This window comes from Zingiber officinale, chromosome 4B (assembly GCF_018446385.1).
Source record: "Zingiber officinale cultivar Zhangliang chromosome 4B, Zo_v1.1, whole genome shotgun sequence".
Lineage (NCBI taxonomy): Eukaryota > Viridiplantae > Streptophyta > Magnoliopsida > Zingiberales > Zingiberaceae > Zingiber > Zingiber officinale.
Window position 1 is genome coordinate 129719728 of NC_055993.1, and position 16649 is coordinate 129736376.

The following is a 16649-nucleotide window of genomic DNA, read 5'->3' on the forward strand; positions in this document are numbered from 1 at the left end:
TTTTAAGAAATCAGGATGACGTTAACATCAATTAAAAGGCGTTATGAGCATGAGAGGTCGCTCGGGAAAAAGATTAGAAAAGAGATAACAAACAGCCTAGTGTCGTCCACATTCGATCCGAGCGACGTCAACCTCGTAGTCTCCCGACCAGGAAGCTATGAGTTTCCTTTGGATATGTAAGGACAATAATCGTTCAAGCCGAGCAGCAGCTCAAATAGCAGAGCTTCCGGTTGGGAAGAGAGTTGCAAAAAATACTAATTATCCGATTAGTCGGACTTGCAGCCTCCTTCAACTAGACTTGCGGGGAAAGTTTGTGATACGGTGATAAAGATGACCCCCAAAAGTGGGTCAAAGCAGTGAAGATCTGCTGATATGGAGGTCAAAGTCAAATGGTCAGTCACAGAGTCGGATGGACCTGAAGACTGCGAACCAGGTGGTGTTTGGCCAAGCGAAAGCGCAGCGCCGGTTCGATGCGAGGGGTCGACCAGAATATTCGATCGGCCATCCTCCATAACTTGCAGATGAGGTTGAGTCAAATACTAAGTTACCTGGTCCACCGTCTTTGCCGATCGGACGATCTGGGCCAATCGAACATAGTGAGTCTCTCCAACAACAGGAAAGCCGAGTAAAGAACAGGTCAATAGCTTCACTCTGTACGACCGATCTAGTGATATCCCAAACGAGTGGCAGCCATTCAGCCTATAGCAAGACCCACATACATGTCGTATAGTACTCATTTAGAAGTTTATGCCGGAAAGGACAGAGAATATCCCGCCAACAAATCGTCCTTTAGAAGCTTTCAGCATGTCAACTTACAGTGATTTACATGCTCATTTGAGGAAAGGTGTCAGAGACAATTTATGACTTGTCTTTTCTCAAAAAGGATTTGAAAAATATGTTAATATTTTGAGATGCGTGTATAGCATAACAGTGATACTATAAAAGGGGTCTCCATCTACAAACGGAAGTATGCGGTGCTTCTTACTTGCACACGCTATTTGCTACAGTCCACTACTTTCATCTCCAGAACCGAGTACTGACTTGAGCGTCGGAGGATCAATGTCGGGACTCTTTCTCTGGCCCGGAATTAACGCTTCTTGTGTTGCAGGACAACATGGAATCTTCATTGAGTCAATAGCATAACCACGTCCTTCTCTACCTCACCACCTTCACCGATTTCATATAAGTTAATATTCATATACAATAAATTCAATGTGGTCCAATTCTTCTCCAAGACTCTATATTGACAGGTTATCCACAGGCAAAGGTTATAGAGCACAGACAATATCAAGTTAGTGGAAGGATGTGATGCTGATTATTTGTAAAAGACCGGAAGAAGGATGAAGGAAAAGATGCAGGGGAGCTTATCCTGTCTTCTCCACCTGTGTATTGTAAACCCTAAACCCTAATCGTTCTGCGAATTTTTGATTGTGTGGAACTATCTGTGAAGAAAAACTTGTCACTCTGTAACACCAGTTTAGAGAAAAACTTCATATGCCCCTTCGTTTCATAGAGTCAACCAATTCAAAAATGAAGGAAAGGCCTTGGCATCCTCTGATTACAGAAAACAAGCAATTATGGCTTGATAAACATGAGATATCTACTCAGCTGCCAACATCCATGCCCAATCATATTGCATTCACATCCATAGATTGGAAGGTTAACATCAGAGCCCAACCATTCATATTGCATTTGAATTCATAGTGTTCTAAAGCTAAATATCTGAGAGTATGCGACTTCAAACATGCTATAGCACTCACACACCAACATACATACCATTTCTATGACGAAGGCATAGCCTACTGCCTCGAAACAAAACACAACAAAAACACAGTTATGCCACCAACTGATGGCTCAACGAACGATCCTCTCATCTTGGTTGCCTATAGTAGCTATAAGCAACTGCAACAGAGGCAATGGCTGCAACTACAGCAGCAGCAGCATAGGCATCCTCTCGTTCCCAGCTCTCAAACCAGGTAGGCAGCTTGTAGAGCTTCCTGGCGCGTGGACCATGGTTGTTACTGGCATCACACAATTTGTTGTCACTCTCCCGCTCTATCACTTGAGTGCTTTCGTTTTCTGTTTTGCTCACTATGAGTTTTTCCGTTGGCATGACTTGGCAGCAAGTAGCATTTGAATTCCCTTGACAGCAGCCGGCAACAGGTGTTGCAGCATTGTTGCCACCATCAACAGAGGTATTAATGTACTCTTTCCTTCTGTTTTCATCTAGTCCCTCGTTGAGCTGGACCTTAAGAAGATTCAGCGTGGCTTTCTGTTCTTCCTCAGATAAACCCATTTGTCCCCTAATCGAACACCAAACTCATCAGTTCAGTTGCATGAGGTTTGCTTATAATGCAAAATAATGATTGTCAAATTTGTGATTGTCTTTTTAATATGTGAAGAATAGCTCATAAATGACTAACAATTTGTCGAGTACAAATAAAATACCACCTCATACAAGACAAACGAGTACCTCCAAAGATGCTCTACAATTTTGCCTTTTCCAATGTGCTGCTCAAGCAATGTAGGCACATCCTCCGGAGTCACATATCCATACCTTAGGCAAGACAAAAACAAAAGTAAACTATTGCTTCCACTTTAAAGGTTATATTAAGAGAGTAATGTTAAAGGAACTAAACATGGAAGGGGAGTGGTAATTCTGAGATGACAAGAACAACAAATTTATGCCATCTGAAATTTTATCCTTACCAATGTCCGGACACTGCTTCACTGACAGTTGGACTAAATATGATGACATTGCCAGCATACTTATGACCACCAACGTGAGAGCAAGGGCTAATAAATACTTCACTTTGTAGACCTCGTGATGATATCTCTTCTTGGAATCGTTTAATTAGAACAGGACCACAAACACCGCACCTGCGATCTCGACTTCCATGAGCACATACAAAGATATATGAACCTGAAAGTGGCTCAGGTGGTTTAGGAGTCCACTCAGAATTTTTCTTAAGCACTTCATCAACAAAAGGTTCAACGTCAAAATGTGTCAATTGCCTGTAATTAACAAATCCAATCGAATCTAAGTGAGACTATACATTCTGCAGCTTGAAAGACTAAAGATTATTTACCAACCTGTATCTTATCATATCTGGAAAGATCAGCACATCACCATTTGAGAAATCAGTGCCATCCTCTCCTTGACAAACGGTGAGACGAGTCTACAAAAACCGGTGCAAGAAAAGTTCATGGTAAGACTGTGCAGATATAACTTCAATTTTCTTAGGATCCAATTTTACACATATATCTTTTGACATAATATGCCCAAATGGATATACAGGAAGAAAGAGCCTATGATTTGTCTGTATATGGGCTGAGACTATAGCATCAGAATGTATAAATAAAAGATAATTCATTATTAAATAACAATAAGGTTAACAAAAACCAATGATCCATTAAGTTGTATAAACACAAAATAGTATCAGAATCCCAAGGCAAAAAAAAAAAAAAAACCTCAGTATCAAGGTTGTTAGGTTTGGAAGATAGGCTATTAATAATGAATGACTTTTAACTATGCTAATTATTTCCAAAAATCTCTTCATACAATATGGGAAAGAATGGATTGCTCTATACAATTCATGCTGGATTCCTTCCAATTGCCAACTAGATGCATCCCACTATCTGTGCCAATGTTCTGTCACAGGTTGGAAGGGAATCTGTTTTCTTCTAATTCTGGTGTGATTTTAACTTGGGCTAGTTGATCAAGATTGGAATTAACCAATTTAGTGAACAATTAGAATGCTACTCATTGTGCAACTAGATAATGACAAATCCACGTGCTAAGAGTAGAGATTGTTGGCACAGCATGACCGACAAAAGAGGGGTGAATTGCCTTAAAAAAAAATAAACCTCTTTCTCGATCCTTTGATTAGATTAGACTAGCACAATAATAATAATGAATTAATTGAATAACTAAATAAAAGAAAGTAAGAGGACAATTCTATTTACTTGGTTACAACCTATGTAGTTGTTAATACAAGACGTTGAATAAAACTCCACTAGAATTCTCCTTTGTTACAGGCGGAGAAGTCTCTTATAGAACTTTGATAGCTCAAAAGAAAGACTAGGAAAGTGTACAATACTTGTTGTTCAAGTTATTGTATATTTCCTAACTCCAGGGGTCTTTTTATAGCCCTTGGAAAACTCTATCCGTAACTTGAAGACGTCTTCCATTAGCTAAGTTTTATTTGTTGAGGATAAAACTCTATCTGCAACTAATGACTACTAGAAGGTGCCTTCTAGCTCTTGAAGGAGCATTCGCACTGTTCATCGAAGGCGCCTTCTAGCCATCGAAGGTGTCTTCCAAGTGGCAGATCAGTTCCTTAGTGGTTGATCTCTTCACGTGGGTAATTCTCCGACTAACTGGAGTTAAGCTCACCCGAACCCAATTTCGTCCTTCTCCTCGAGTAGGCTTCCTCTCCGGCTTCTCGTCCCTTAAACGTCGCACACGTCCTTCTCGTCCACCGGTGTACTCTTCCGCAGCATCTCGTCCCTCAGATGCACAAAGCCCGGTGTCATCCTTCTCGCTAGATATGTCTTCCGCTCGACTTCTTGTGTTCCTAAACTCCTGCACACTTAGACACAAGGATCAAACATAACAGGACCTAACTGAACTTAGTTGATCACATCAAAACTACCCCGGGATACTTACAATCTCCCCCTTTTTAATGTGCATCAACTGAAGTTCAAGTTAGGGTTAAAAATGCAATAACATAACTAAAGTAGATAACAAATTGCTTGAAAAATAAGTAAACATTCTAAATAAAAAAAAAAAAAATGTTCTAACTCCTCCTGAACTTGTACATATTTCTCCCCCTTTGATCACATAAAAAAATAGGAAAAAATACAATAAAGTGTTGAGCAAATATTGTTAGGGGTACAATAAAGCTTCCAATTTGACACAAAAAATATAAAAATTACTTTACTATTTCGAAATTTTTTGAAAATATTTGTCGAATCTAAACAGAATAAGTTAGATTAGTAGAAAAATTTACACGAAGAAATACATTGTATTTGAAAAGAAATAAATTATTTCACTACAAAAACTAATTTTTGAAAATAAATCTTTTAAAAATATTTTTTTTAACTCTGAAAATTCTATTATTTTTCCTGGATGTATAAGACACATTGTTTAATAGCAGAAAAATAAAATTTTTAAAATTTAAATCGGCGAAATAAATTTAAATTTCAAAGTATGATTTATGTTAATAATTTTATAAAAAATAACTCAACACTAAACAAAATTTGAAAAAAAATTCTATTAGTAGATTAAATCATCAAATATCATAGAAAAAAATTTCAACTCGAAATACAAACAGAAAATTTAAAAAAAAATATCTAATTGAGAAAATTTTTATCCTAATAATAAAAAAATGGAGTTTAATCTAAACAAGATTTTGGAACCTAATGTAGGTTCCTGCCTACTGGATTTACTAAATATTTAGAAGGTACATAATTTTTAGGAATTTTCTTAATTTATCCCTGGTGATTTCTAATGTACCAGTTGATTCTACCATAATTTCTAAATTTTGATTTTTTTTTTAAATCTTTTGAACATGCATGGTCATTTTTAACTTTTCGATTTCTATTTTTAATTTTTTATTTTCTATCTTTAAATTATCAAACATATCTAAGAGGCATGAATTTGCTAAGTTTAATTTTAACCTAGCATCCTCTCTTTCTAATTGTACTATATTCTTAGATAACATTTTGATAAATTCAAAAGATTGCTTGGAAGATAGCGCACGTACCTCACTTACCTCGTGTTCTGATGCCCCCCCCTTCATCGCAGCTTTCCTCTAAAGATCCTCCCCCTTCGTCGATGCTCATCGCTGAGGACCTTTCAACGTCCCTCTAGTGGTCTGCCATTAAACCTAGTTTGGCGTAAGCTTCGATCTCGGACTTGGGGGACGACGTTTCATCCCATGTGGCTTTCAAGATCTTGTGCTTTGATTTTATTGGTATGTTGCCCTTGTCTTTCTCCTTCTTCTTTAGTTTAGGGTAGTCGTCCTTGATGTGCCCTTCTTCTTGGCAGATGTAGCACCGAACCTTCCTTTTGCTCCGAAAGTGCTTTTTTGCCTGCGACATTAAATTTATTAGATCTGATGAACTTACTAAATTTTCTTACCAATAATGTTGCTTAATCTTCATCGATTGATTCTTCGGAGTCTGGATCTGTTTCGCCTTTCTGGTTTGCCTTTAGAGCTATGTTTTGGGTTGTCTTTTCTTCTTTATTTTGTAAGCCTACACATCTTGATTCGTGAAATTCAAAAGTGGAAAATAGATTTTCTAATGAACTAACTCGAAGTCTTTAGATATATAAAACGAGTCGACTATAGATGTCCACTCGAGTGTCCTAGGAAATGCATTTAAAGCGTACCTTAATGAATCTCGATTCGTTACCTTTTCTCTGAGATTCGTGAGTCGTGTGATGAGTTCTTTGATCCTCCGGTGCAGATGTGCCATTGTTTCACCTTCTTCCATCCGGAGATTCGTCAGTTGGTTCCGAAACAGGTCCCGTCTCGCGAGTTTTGCTTCGGAAGTTCCTTCATGTAGCTCCAGGAACTTCTCCCAAAGTTCCTTTGCTGATTCGTAATCTCCGATCCGATTGACTTCCTAGGGTGGAAGTACATTGAGCAGGTGGGAACTCGGTTCGTCTGTTCGCTATAAAGTCGGCTTGATCTTTTTTGGTCCACTAGTACTCTTCTTTTTCGACTCCTTGTTGATCCTTAGAGGCTACAAAATCATATTTAATAATTAAGAGTAATTCAAAGTCTATTTTGAAAAATATCTCCATGCGTTTTTTCCATGTCGCAAAATTCCCCTCAAACTTTAGCAAGTATATTGTCGGTTCGGCCATCGTCTCGGTGTTTCGGTCTGAGGTTAGTCCTTCTGAGGCGTTCTACCTCTGATACCACTTGTTGGTGCAGCGAAGCCGGCAAGAGGGGGTGAATTCCCTTAAAAAAAAAAATAAACCCCTTTCTCAATCCTTTGATTAGATTAGACTAACACAATAATAATAATGAATTAATTGAACAACTAAATATAAAAAAGTAAGAGGATAATTCTATTTATTTGGTTACACCCTAGGTGGTTGTTAATCTAAGGCGTTAAAGAAAGCTCCATTAGAATTCTCCTTTGTTGCAAGCGGAGAACCCTCTTACAGAAGTTGATAGCTCAAAAGAAAGACTAGGAAAGTGTACAATACTAATTGTTCAAGTTGTTGTTTATTTCCCAACTCCTGGAGTCTTTTTATAGTCCTTGGAAAACTCTATCCGTAGCTTGAAAGCACCTTCAAGATGATCCAAGGCGCCTTCCATTAGCTAAGCTTTATCCGTTGAGGATAAATGTAAGGCCCGACTTTTAAAAAAATGATAATAGCCTCTTTATTTACTTAAGAGAGAGAGAGAGAGAGGGGGGGGGGGGGGCTAATTTGCTAATAACCAACTAATTGACACATGGGCTCGGCCCAATTGGTGAGGACTAGACCTAACCCTAGGGTTTAGTTCTTATAAGAGGGGTGGTGAAGAGGGAAAAAAAAGTAAAGAGGAAGGAGGGCTCTCGACGGAAGAAAAGAAAGGGGGGGGCAGTCTCGGCGGGAGAAAAGAAAGGGGGAGGAAGAGCTCTTAGCTTCGACCTTGGAAGGAAGAACGAGGCCAAAGAGATGCCCCACCGCTGCTCCTTGTCGTCACCTGCGCCAACAGCAAGCCACCAAGCAAGGCACCTCTTAAACCCTTTTCTTTTTACTCCTTTAAATCTGTATATGCAGCAGGTTTTCGACCCTTCTTTCTAGTCCTTTGAATCTGTGTATGCAGCAGGTTTCTGATCTTTCTTTCTACGCCTTTGAATCTGAAGACGCAGCAGTTTTTCGACTTTTTCTTCTACTCCTTTGAATCTGTATATGCAGCAGTTTTTTTCGATTTTCTTCCCACGCCTTTGAACTTGTATACGCAGCAGATTTTTGGAAGATTTCTGGGTTATACGCTGCAGGTTTTCGAGGGGGATTTGAGGGCTAAAAGCAGCAGATTTTTGGGAGATTTCTGGGATATACTCAGCAGGTTTTCGAGGAGGATTTGAGAGTTAAGAGCAGCAGGTTTTTGAGAAATATCGGGGTCATACGCAGCAGGTTTTCGAGGGAGATTTGAGGGTTAAGAGCAACAGATTTTTGAGGGGATTTGGGGTATGTGCAGCAAGTTTTGAGGGGGAATTGGGAGCTATAAGCAGCAGATTTTCTGAAGGATTACTTGGGCTACTTGCGACAAGGTTTGAGAAGTTGTCAAAGGGTGTGTAGCAAATTTTGACGGATGATTGGTCACTTGATGTTCGAGGAGGTCTAGGAGTGTGGATGTTTATTTAGCTTTAAATAGTTAATGATGTTCATATTCATTGAACTTCACATGGTTAGTAATATGCATGCTTATTTGAGCCTCATGTAGATTAATGATATGAATGTTTAATTAGTTTTATGTAGTAATTGATAATCATGCTTATTTAGATTTACTTAGTTAATGATATCCATGCTTATCGAGCTCATGTAATTAATGGTATGATTGTTTAATTAGCTTTATATAGTAAATGATAATCATGTTTATTTAGCTTCACTTAGTTAATGATATCCATGCTGATCAAGCTCATGTAGTTAATGGTGATTGTTTAATTAACTTTATATAGTAAATGATAATCATGTTTATATAGCTTTATTTAGTTAGTGACATCCATGCTTATTGAGCTCTTTAATGATATACATGTTTATATGAGTCTTATTTAAATGAATGGTATGAATGTTTATTTAATGATGGAAAAAAAAAATAAAAAATGACAATGATGATGAGGATTAATGGAAATTCTGTGAGGGTCAAGGCCCCAGAGGGATCCCGTTTACGGGACAAGGCCCCAGAGGGACCCCAATACCAGATTTCCATATTTAGCCACGACTTAGTGACGAGAGTTGCTGACGCCCCTCCACCTGGTACCATGGTTAAACAGATTGATTAATCGAACAAAGGATAAAGGATGACTAATGTATCTCCACCTAAGAATGATATACGATAAATGCTAAAGGAAAATGCTCTAAAATGTAATGATTAAAGGATACTCAAAATAATGTTGTGTGATACTCATAGTTTAATGTTTTATGGAGAAATGCTTATATGCTTGCTTACTTGTATACTTGACAACAAGTTCCAAGTAAAGATAGATTTAATGATGCATGGGACTAGTTAAGGAATTTTGCTGCTATGGTTTGGAAGTGCTGAGTTAAACTCACTAGGTTTGGTTTGTGGCAGGTGTAGAAATGGACGACGTTGGAGGCTTGGACCCTTGATCAAACTAGGCTGAATAGTACACTCCCGAGGACCTTCCGATTCCGCATAAAGAATAAATAAACAACGTTTATGATTCAGAGAAAATAAAGAAGTTTTCAATTTAGATCCCCAAGATGTATGACTGGTTTATTAATTACAAACAATTTTCTTATTTATTGGAATGTTATATGATGCGTGGAAAAAAAAACTTAGGGTCATTTCAATAAAACTTTATCTACGGCTAACAACTACTGGAAGGCACCTTTACACTGTTCATTGAAGGCGTCTTCCAGCCATTAAAGGCGCCTTCCAAGTGGTAGATCAGTTCCTTAGTGGCTGATCTTTTCATGTGGATAATTCTCTGGCTAACCCGAGTTAAGCTCACTCGAACCCATCTCTGTCCTTGTTCTTGTGCAGGCTTCCTCTCTGACTTCTCATCCTTCGAACGTCGCGCACATCCTTCTCGTCGTGTACTTTTCCGCAGCATCTCGTCGCTCAGATGCACCGAGCCCGTTAGGTTCTTTTCCAGTGGCATCCTTCTCACTATCTGCGTTTTTTGCTCGACTTCTTGTATTCCTAAGCTCATGCACACTTAAACACAAGGATAAAACATAACAAAACCTAATTGAACTTGGTTGACCACATCAAAACTACCCCGGGGTACTTACAGAGATGTCAATAGATTGTGCCATGGTACAAAACCATTGGACCCATGTAATTTTCATGACATACCAGACATGGCCCATGACTTCCATAAGCTCCACCCAACACAGGGCAAGATCTAAGTGACCCGTGCCTGTATTAGTTTGGGCCCGTTCCCATAGATCAGTTTATTTTTTAGTTAATTCTTTAAAAAAATAAAAACATGGGGAAAAAAAGAAGATAAAAATAAAATATTTAGAAAAACAAAGGAAAATAAAGAAATTTCGAGGCTCTAGTCATGCTGAGGACAACTCGTGAGCCGAGTTGCTGCCACCCAGCCTAACCCATAGCATTGGTTGGGCCAACATGACACAAACCAATCTTTGGCAGCCTATGCCAAGCATGACCCACACCATGTCGTGCACGACCTACATGGTGTTGGGCATGACCCACACCTTGTCTGGCCAAGTCATGTTGTAGGCAACCTGACCCCATTTGACACCCTTAATAAAGAGAAATATCCACTAGAAATGTTAAAATGGATGGACAAGGAAACACACTAATGAGAGGAACTATTCTTGACTAGTGATCCATTGAAAGTAATAGAATTACACACACTGAATAAAATGCAACTCTAGTAGAAATCTCAAACTTCTGGCGAGATGTATCAACATTCTTGAAGCACAAAGGTGCCAACTAGTTCAATTGGTGAGGATCATGGAACTTACTGTCAAGGTCTTGGGCTCAAAACCATCTTCATCAAAATTTAAGGGTTTGAGAACATTCATAACTGTAATCTAAAAATAATTCTTGTGTGGGATATACTGCTTATTGTGTACAATTAGACAAACTAGAGCTTCCTCTTCTTTAAATCTATTTCAAATTTTTGTCAATGCAATTCTTTTAGCTCAAAAACTGCATTGCATCATCTGAAGGTCCTACTTGTTACACATGGTGTACAGAGGGAAATATAGGATGGCAATCTATGGTAATATGTCAGAAAAATTGTTTCGAACAAACAAGACATTTACCACTCATTAGTGATCAATTCAAACACGAGAACAATAACATACAGTAGTCATTCCAAAATTAATCATCGAGAAAAAAGAATAACAAAATTAATTTCAGATACTGAAATTTCTTTGTTAAGAAAGAGGAAGCTCTACCATACTGCACAACTACTGAGTTACAGTTCTTAGTCCAAAGTGTAACTGCAACGTAACATTTTGTGACACCCTCAGCTGTATTACCGTAGCACAAGGTGAACATGCAAAAGGACTCGCCACAAGAAATTATGAACGCGATGGCAAGAATTAGGACAAGCATCTTGGATGTTTCTTTTCCAACACATCCGCTGCAGAAACGACAAAAAATATTTGATGATACATTCAGTTCATAATTTCTTATTTGATCAGCATACACTTTTTGCTCTCAAGTCGGATAGTGGAATCAGATCATCATATATGCTTTACCTTATGAAATGTACGAAAAACCTAGATGTCACGGCCCGCCTCACGGCATTCAGGTTGAAAGAGATAAGTTGAACAAGTATGGTCGTCCCCTATTGGGATGTACTATTAAACCAAAATTGGGATTATCTGCAAAAAACTATGGTAGAGCAGTTTATGAGTGTCTACGTGGTGGGCTTGATTTTACCAAAGATGATGAAAACGTGAACTCACAACCATTTATGCATTGGAGAGACCGTTTCCTATTTTGTGCTGAAGCAATTTATAAAGCGCAGGCCGAAACAGGTGAAATTAAAGGACATTACTTGAATGCTACTGCAGGTACATGTGAAGAAATGATGAAAAGGGCCATATTTGCCAGAGAATTAGGAGCTCCTATCGTAATGCCAGAGAATTAGGAGCTCCTACTTAACTGGTGGATTCACTGCAAATACTAGCTCCAGTTAAGTAATCATGCGACTTCACTAAGAAAAACCTTATGAGGAATCAGATCATCATATATGCTTGACCTTATGAAATGTACGAAAAACCTAGATGTCACTAAGAAACTTCGGGGGATAGGCTCACCTTCTTATCGAACGAAGAATTAGAAGCTTTGATCTCCGCCGCCAGTAACCTCGGCAAGCGATCGGAGTCCGACCCCTCAACGTTCCGAGGCCACACCTCAGGCGACTTGTAGCAGAGGAACAGGTGCCGATCGTAGGGCTGGACCGTCCCGACCAACGGATTCGTCCCGAATTCCGGCCTCTGGAAGCCGAACTCCACGTCTTCCCAAGCTGCAGGAGGGGCAGGGTCCCCGTCTTCGCCCTGCGGGGTTCCGGCTTGCGGATCTGGCTGGGGCGCGAGGACAGCGGTTCCATCTCCGCCGGAGAAGGCGAATGGGGAGGGGAGAGGGGGAGAAGCCATGAAGCGACGAGGGTTGGAGCGTCGACGGCGCAGATGAAGGCGTGAGAATCGTCTAAGCATTGGGGCAAGTTCGTGAGCGCTTATGTATTTGTAGTGGCGTCTCAATGTCCTGCGGTGGAGCACACGCCTAAATTAGAAATAATAATAATATTATTACATTTCTCGTACGTTCCTCATAATTCATCTCTAAATTATACTAAAGAAATATAACAACAACAATTAAATTTTTTCCGACTAGATGATTCGATTGAAATTATATTAAAAACATAAATTACAAAATTAATTTATAATTAACCGTTAAATGATTAAAAAGGGAAAAAAAAATAATAACACGCACTCCCAGATACTTATAGATGGGTGGCATATAGATATTATCGTGCTCATTATTCATGGGCATTTCATGTTAATTTTTTTTAAATGTTTTTTAGGGTTTAACATGTAGGATGAAGGAAGAAGAATTTTTTTTTAAAAAAAAAAATAACACTAGAGATGATGATATTTTTCAAATTCAATAGATATGATCTGAATGAAGGACGATATATAGAGACTATATATATATATAATTAGATGGAAAAAATTATTATTATAAAAGATATAAATCCTTTACTAGATATATGTATGGATATGAGGATGGATATATCTTAATAGATATAGGGATGGAAAAGATATGTAATCTGATTCAAACTCGACCACATGACAGTCTGTGAACATCTAGTGTGTAATTTTTTTTTAAAAAAAAGATAAACTTTCTTTAGCTTAAACAATAAATTCTAAATTCTAAAAGAAAATATAAGATTATTATCCATAGATAAATATATTAGGTAACATTTCAATAAATTTTGTTACACTACTCACATTTTGACAATAAATGAGTTTTAAGCTTAGTTATTTAAAAAAACTTATCGAGCCCATTAAAATTCAAATTTTTATTGAGCACAGATCTCCTGGTCCACTTTTTTGTGGTCTAAGGGATGTGTTACTCGTATTTATGGTTGGATCGTGGTCATGATCCGACCACAAATAGTTGTGATTCATTCCTGGGTTCATTGTCCCTATCATGTTATAGTTTTTGTTTGGAGCGGACGGCCCGAGACCACTCGGAGGCCTCCAGTGATGGATAAGTGGCTAGGTTATTAGGCGTCGAGCGAAGGTGTCTTTCGGGCGGTCTCCACCCGTCCACTCCGAACAAAAATTATAACCTGGTGGGGACGATGACCCCAAGAAGGGATTGCAACCATTTACGATCGGATTACAGCCATGATCCGACCGCAAATACGAGTGACACATTCCCTGGATCACAAAAAGTGGTCCAAGAGATCCTGCCTCATTTTTATTGAGTTCAACTAACAATATTGGTATTCTTATAAATTTAATTAATATTTTATTAAAAATTATATTTGTTTGTTAAAAAAATAATTTTAAAAACATATAATTAAATATTATATAATTTAAACGTATTCGTTAACGTTCAATTATAGTCTTAATTTTTACCCATATCAATCTGTCCATATTTATTGTGTAACAAATGTATAATGAAATTAAAAATATGCACATAAATTTATTAAAAAAATAAATGTGCTTAATGTGTTTATTAAAATTACAAATACTCCCAGCAAAAGTAATTAATTCACGGTAAGCCAATTTAATTAATTCGATTCTAAACCCACATAATACAATCGCATGCATAAAATAAATTATGTATTTTACTAAACCGTGCGTGTAAATTTTGGGATTTCTCATTTCCCATATCTAATCTGGGTAATATCAAAATCACGCAGTGTATTCCAATTATACGCTTCTTTCTTACACGAAATAATTACATGGATTTACATACGCATTTTTAAATTTTTATTTTACTCATTCAAAAATTCACTGCTAATTAATTTACTTTTTGAATTCAGATATATGGATATAAATATATTAAGAAGATAAAATTAGCTAATAAACTTTGAAAACTTTAAATCACTTCAAAATAAAATTAATAAAACTTCTATGTCCTCATATTTGAATTGATAGGAGAACAATAAATTTTTAAATTTAAATTTTTTTATAAAATTTATTACAAATACATTATAATATATAACACAATGATATTAACCAACACTACCGATGGATTTTAAGAATCATTTGGTTCGAAATATATTAAACTTTTGAATGGGGTAGGTGGACTTAAAGAACTCTAATGAAATTGGCAGTTGGATTTAGAAAATTTCAAATCAGTTTAAATCTAAATTAAAGTAATCTTAAAGTCTTGTTAATATATCTATGTCATAAATCTGAATTCAACTAATTTGAGATTAATGAATTTTTGAATGAGCAAATAAAAATTTAAAGACGCACATGTAAACCCACATAATTATTTCACGGAAGAAAGAGGATTGCTATAATGGCCAATGGGAATGCTTGATACTATGAAAATTAGATAAGCCAAATGAAAAATCCCAAAACCTAACTGTCACTCCAGTAAAATGCCAAAAAATAAAAATAAAAAAATCAAAGGACCGTGTGATATGATTATATAATAGATAATGAACACAAATTATATGTCAAACTATTTAAAATAGATTTTGACCGAGTTGGCTGTCCATTGGCCGTCCATTGGCCGTCCATCAAATAATTTAAATACGTTGAATTAAAATTTTATTAATTTATTTATAAATGGACATAAACAAGTTAGTTTGCACATATTGTAGGTCTATATATAGGCCAGATCGTGACATGCTTAAGTTGACTCAATCCGGATTGAGAAGGGGAAAAAAAATCAAAATTGGATTATGAATTTATAATATATATATATATATATATATATATTATTTTATAGGGAAAAATTGGATTTTATGTGTTAATTATTTTGGAGTGTGAAATTAAGAATTATAAATTTTTTATAAATATTTTATTTTATTAAATGATAATTCATTTTAAAAAATATATAATTTTAATAAATTGATCCATCAAACATAATCTATCTTAGTTGATGATCCCAGATTCAGTGTTACATGATTTAATATATATTTTTAATCCATCTTACATTAGCTAGTCGTGTAGCATTGAAAAAAAAAATAAAAATAATAAAAATAATAATGATAATAAAATTAAATAAAATGCAGGTTGTATAATTTCTATAATCAATGTTTTAACTAATATATTAATGGGTTGTACCCAATTTGCATCAAACAGATAATTTCTTAGCATGTTATCTAAGGAGGGGGAGAAAATAAATTCTAGAGTTTTCTTTTCTTTAACCTTTGTGCCACTACCTTCATCCAGGGAACCCCCGAGAAAACATCCCAAAAGTTTAAGAAATTGAAGGAGAATGTGGTCGGATTGTCTCCCGTCACTCCCTACATTTCGCTCAATTTTTCACATGTTAAAATGCTAAGGTAAGATTTCTAACATTTATTTCGGCATTATATGAGTCATAATATGGATGTTTGATGATTGATGCATGATTTATTGATAACGAGTATGTTTTTCAATCGTTGCAATGCTTTGGTGAAGTTCTACACTCTTTTTATTTGGAAATTTTGATGCTGGAATTTTGTGAACTTGTTGCTGCCTTAGGGTCGATAGAACAATAATTTGACAAAGTTTTTATCCTTTTTTTTAATTCTAATGTTGGGAAGAATCAGGAGCTTGTTGCTGCCTTAGGATCGTTGGAGTAATGATTTGACGAAGTTTTTGTCAATTTTTTATTGAAATTATGATGTTGGGAATAATCGATGTTGGTCTAATTATCCCTGGGTCAAACTTGACCAGTTTAGCTCAAGCTTAAGTTTTGATGTTTGACAATATATGGAGATTACAGGTGAAATTGTCCATTAGGGAGAATGTTAATGCAAGTCTCCTTTAGTCAAAGGTTGACAAGTTTAAAGTAAGAGAGTAGTCAAGTAGGTCAAGGTTGACTAGATACTTGACTAGTTGACTGGGAAAATCCTAAATAGAGATTAGGTAAGGGCAAGACCAAGGGGATAGTTGGTAGAAGAAGAAAAACCAAGTGAGTCAATGTTGGTCGGACACTTGGTATGGAAAGTCCTAGTGAGTGAAGCTAGACAATTGGAAAGTCCTGGTGAGTGAAATCAAATAATTGGGAAGTCTCGGTGAGTGAAGCCGGGCAGTGAGAAAGTCCTAGTGAATGAAGTCAGACAATTGGGAAGCCCTAGTGAGTGAAGCTAAGCAGTAAGGAAGTCCTAGTGAGTGAAACCAGATAGTGGAAAGTCTTGATGAGTAAAGTCAGATAGTGGAAAGTCCAAGTGGGTCAGCGGTTGACCGGACACCTAGTGATTGGAAAGTCCAAGTGGGTCAAAGGTTGACT

The 16649-nt window shown here is 36.9% G+C and overlaps 1 protein-coding gene across 1 annotated transcript; it reads right to left on the bottom strand.

Annotated features, from left to right (window-relative positions):
* Positions 1-1669: 1669 nt before the first annotated feature.
* Positions 1670-12413, bottom strand: LOC121976707. Its single transcript, XM_042529001.1, has 5 exons — positions 11999-12413; positions 3094-3179; positions 2710-3015; positions 2474-2557; positions 1670-2303 (listed from the first exon to the last, which is right to left on the bottom strand). Exons 1-5 carry the CDS (start codon positions 12395-12397, stop codon positions 1871-1873), a joined length of 1308 nt encoding a protein of 435 aa, XP_042384935.1. The 5' UTR covers positions 12398-12413; the 3' UTR covers positions 1670-1870.
* Between the last annotated feature and the right edge of the window lie 4236 nt (positions 12414-16649).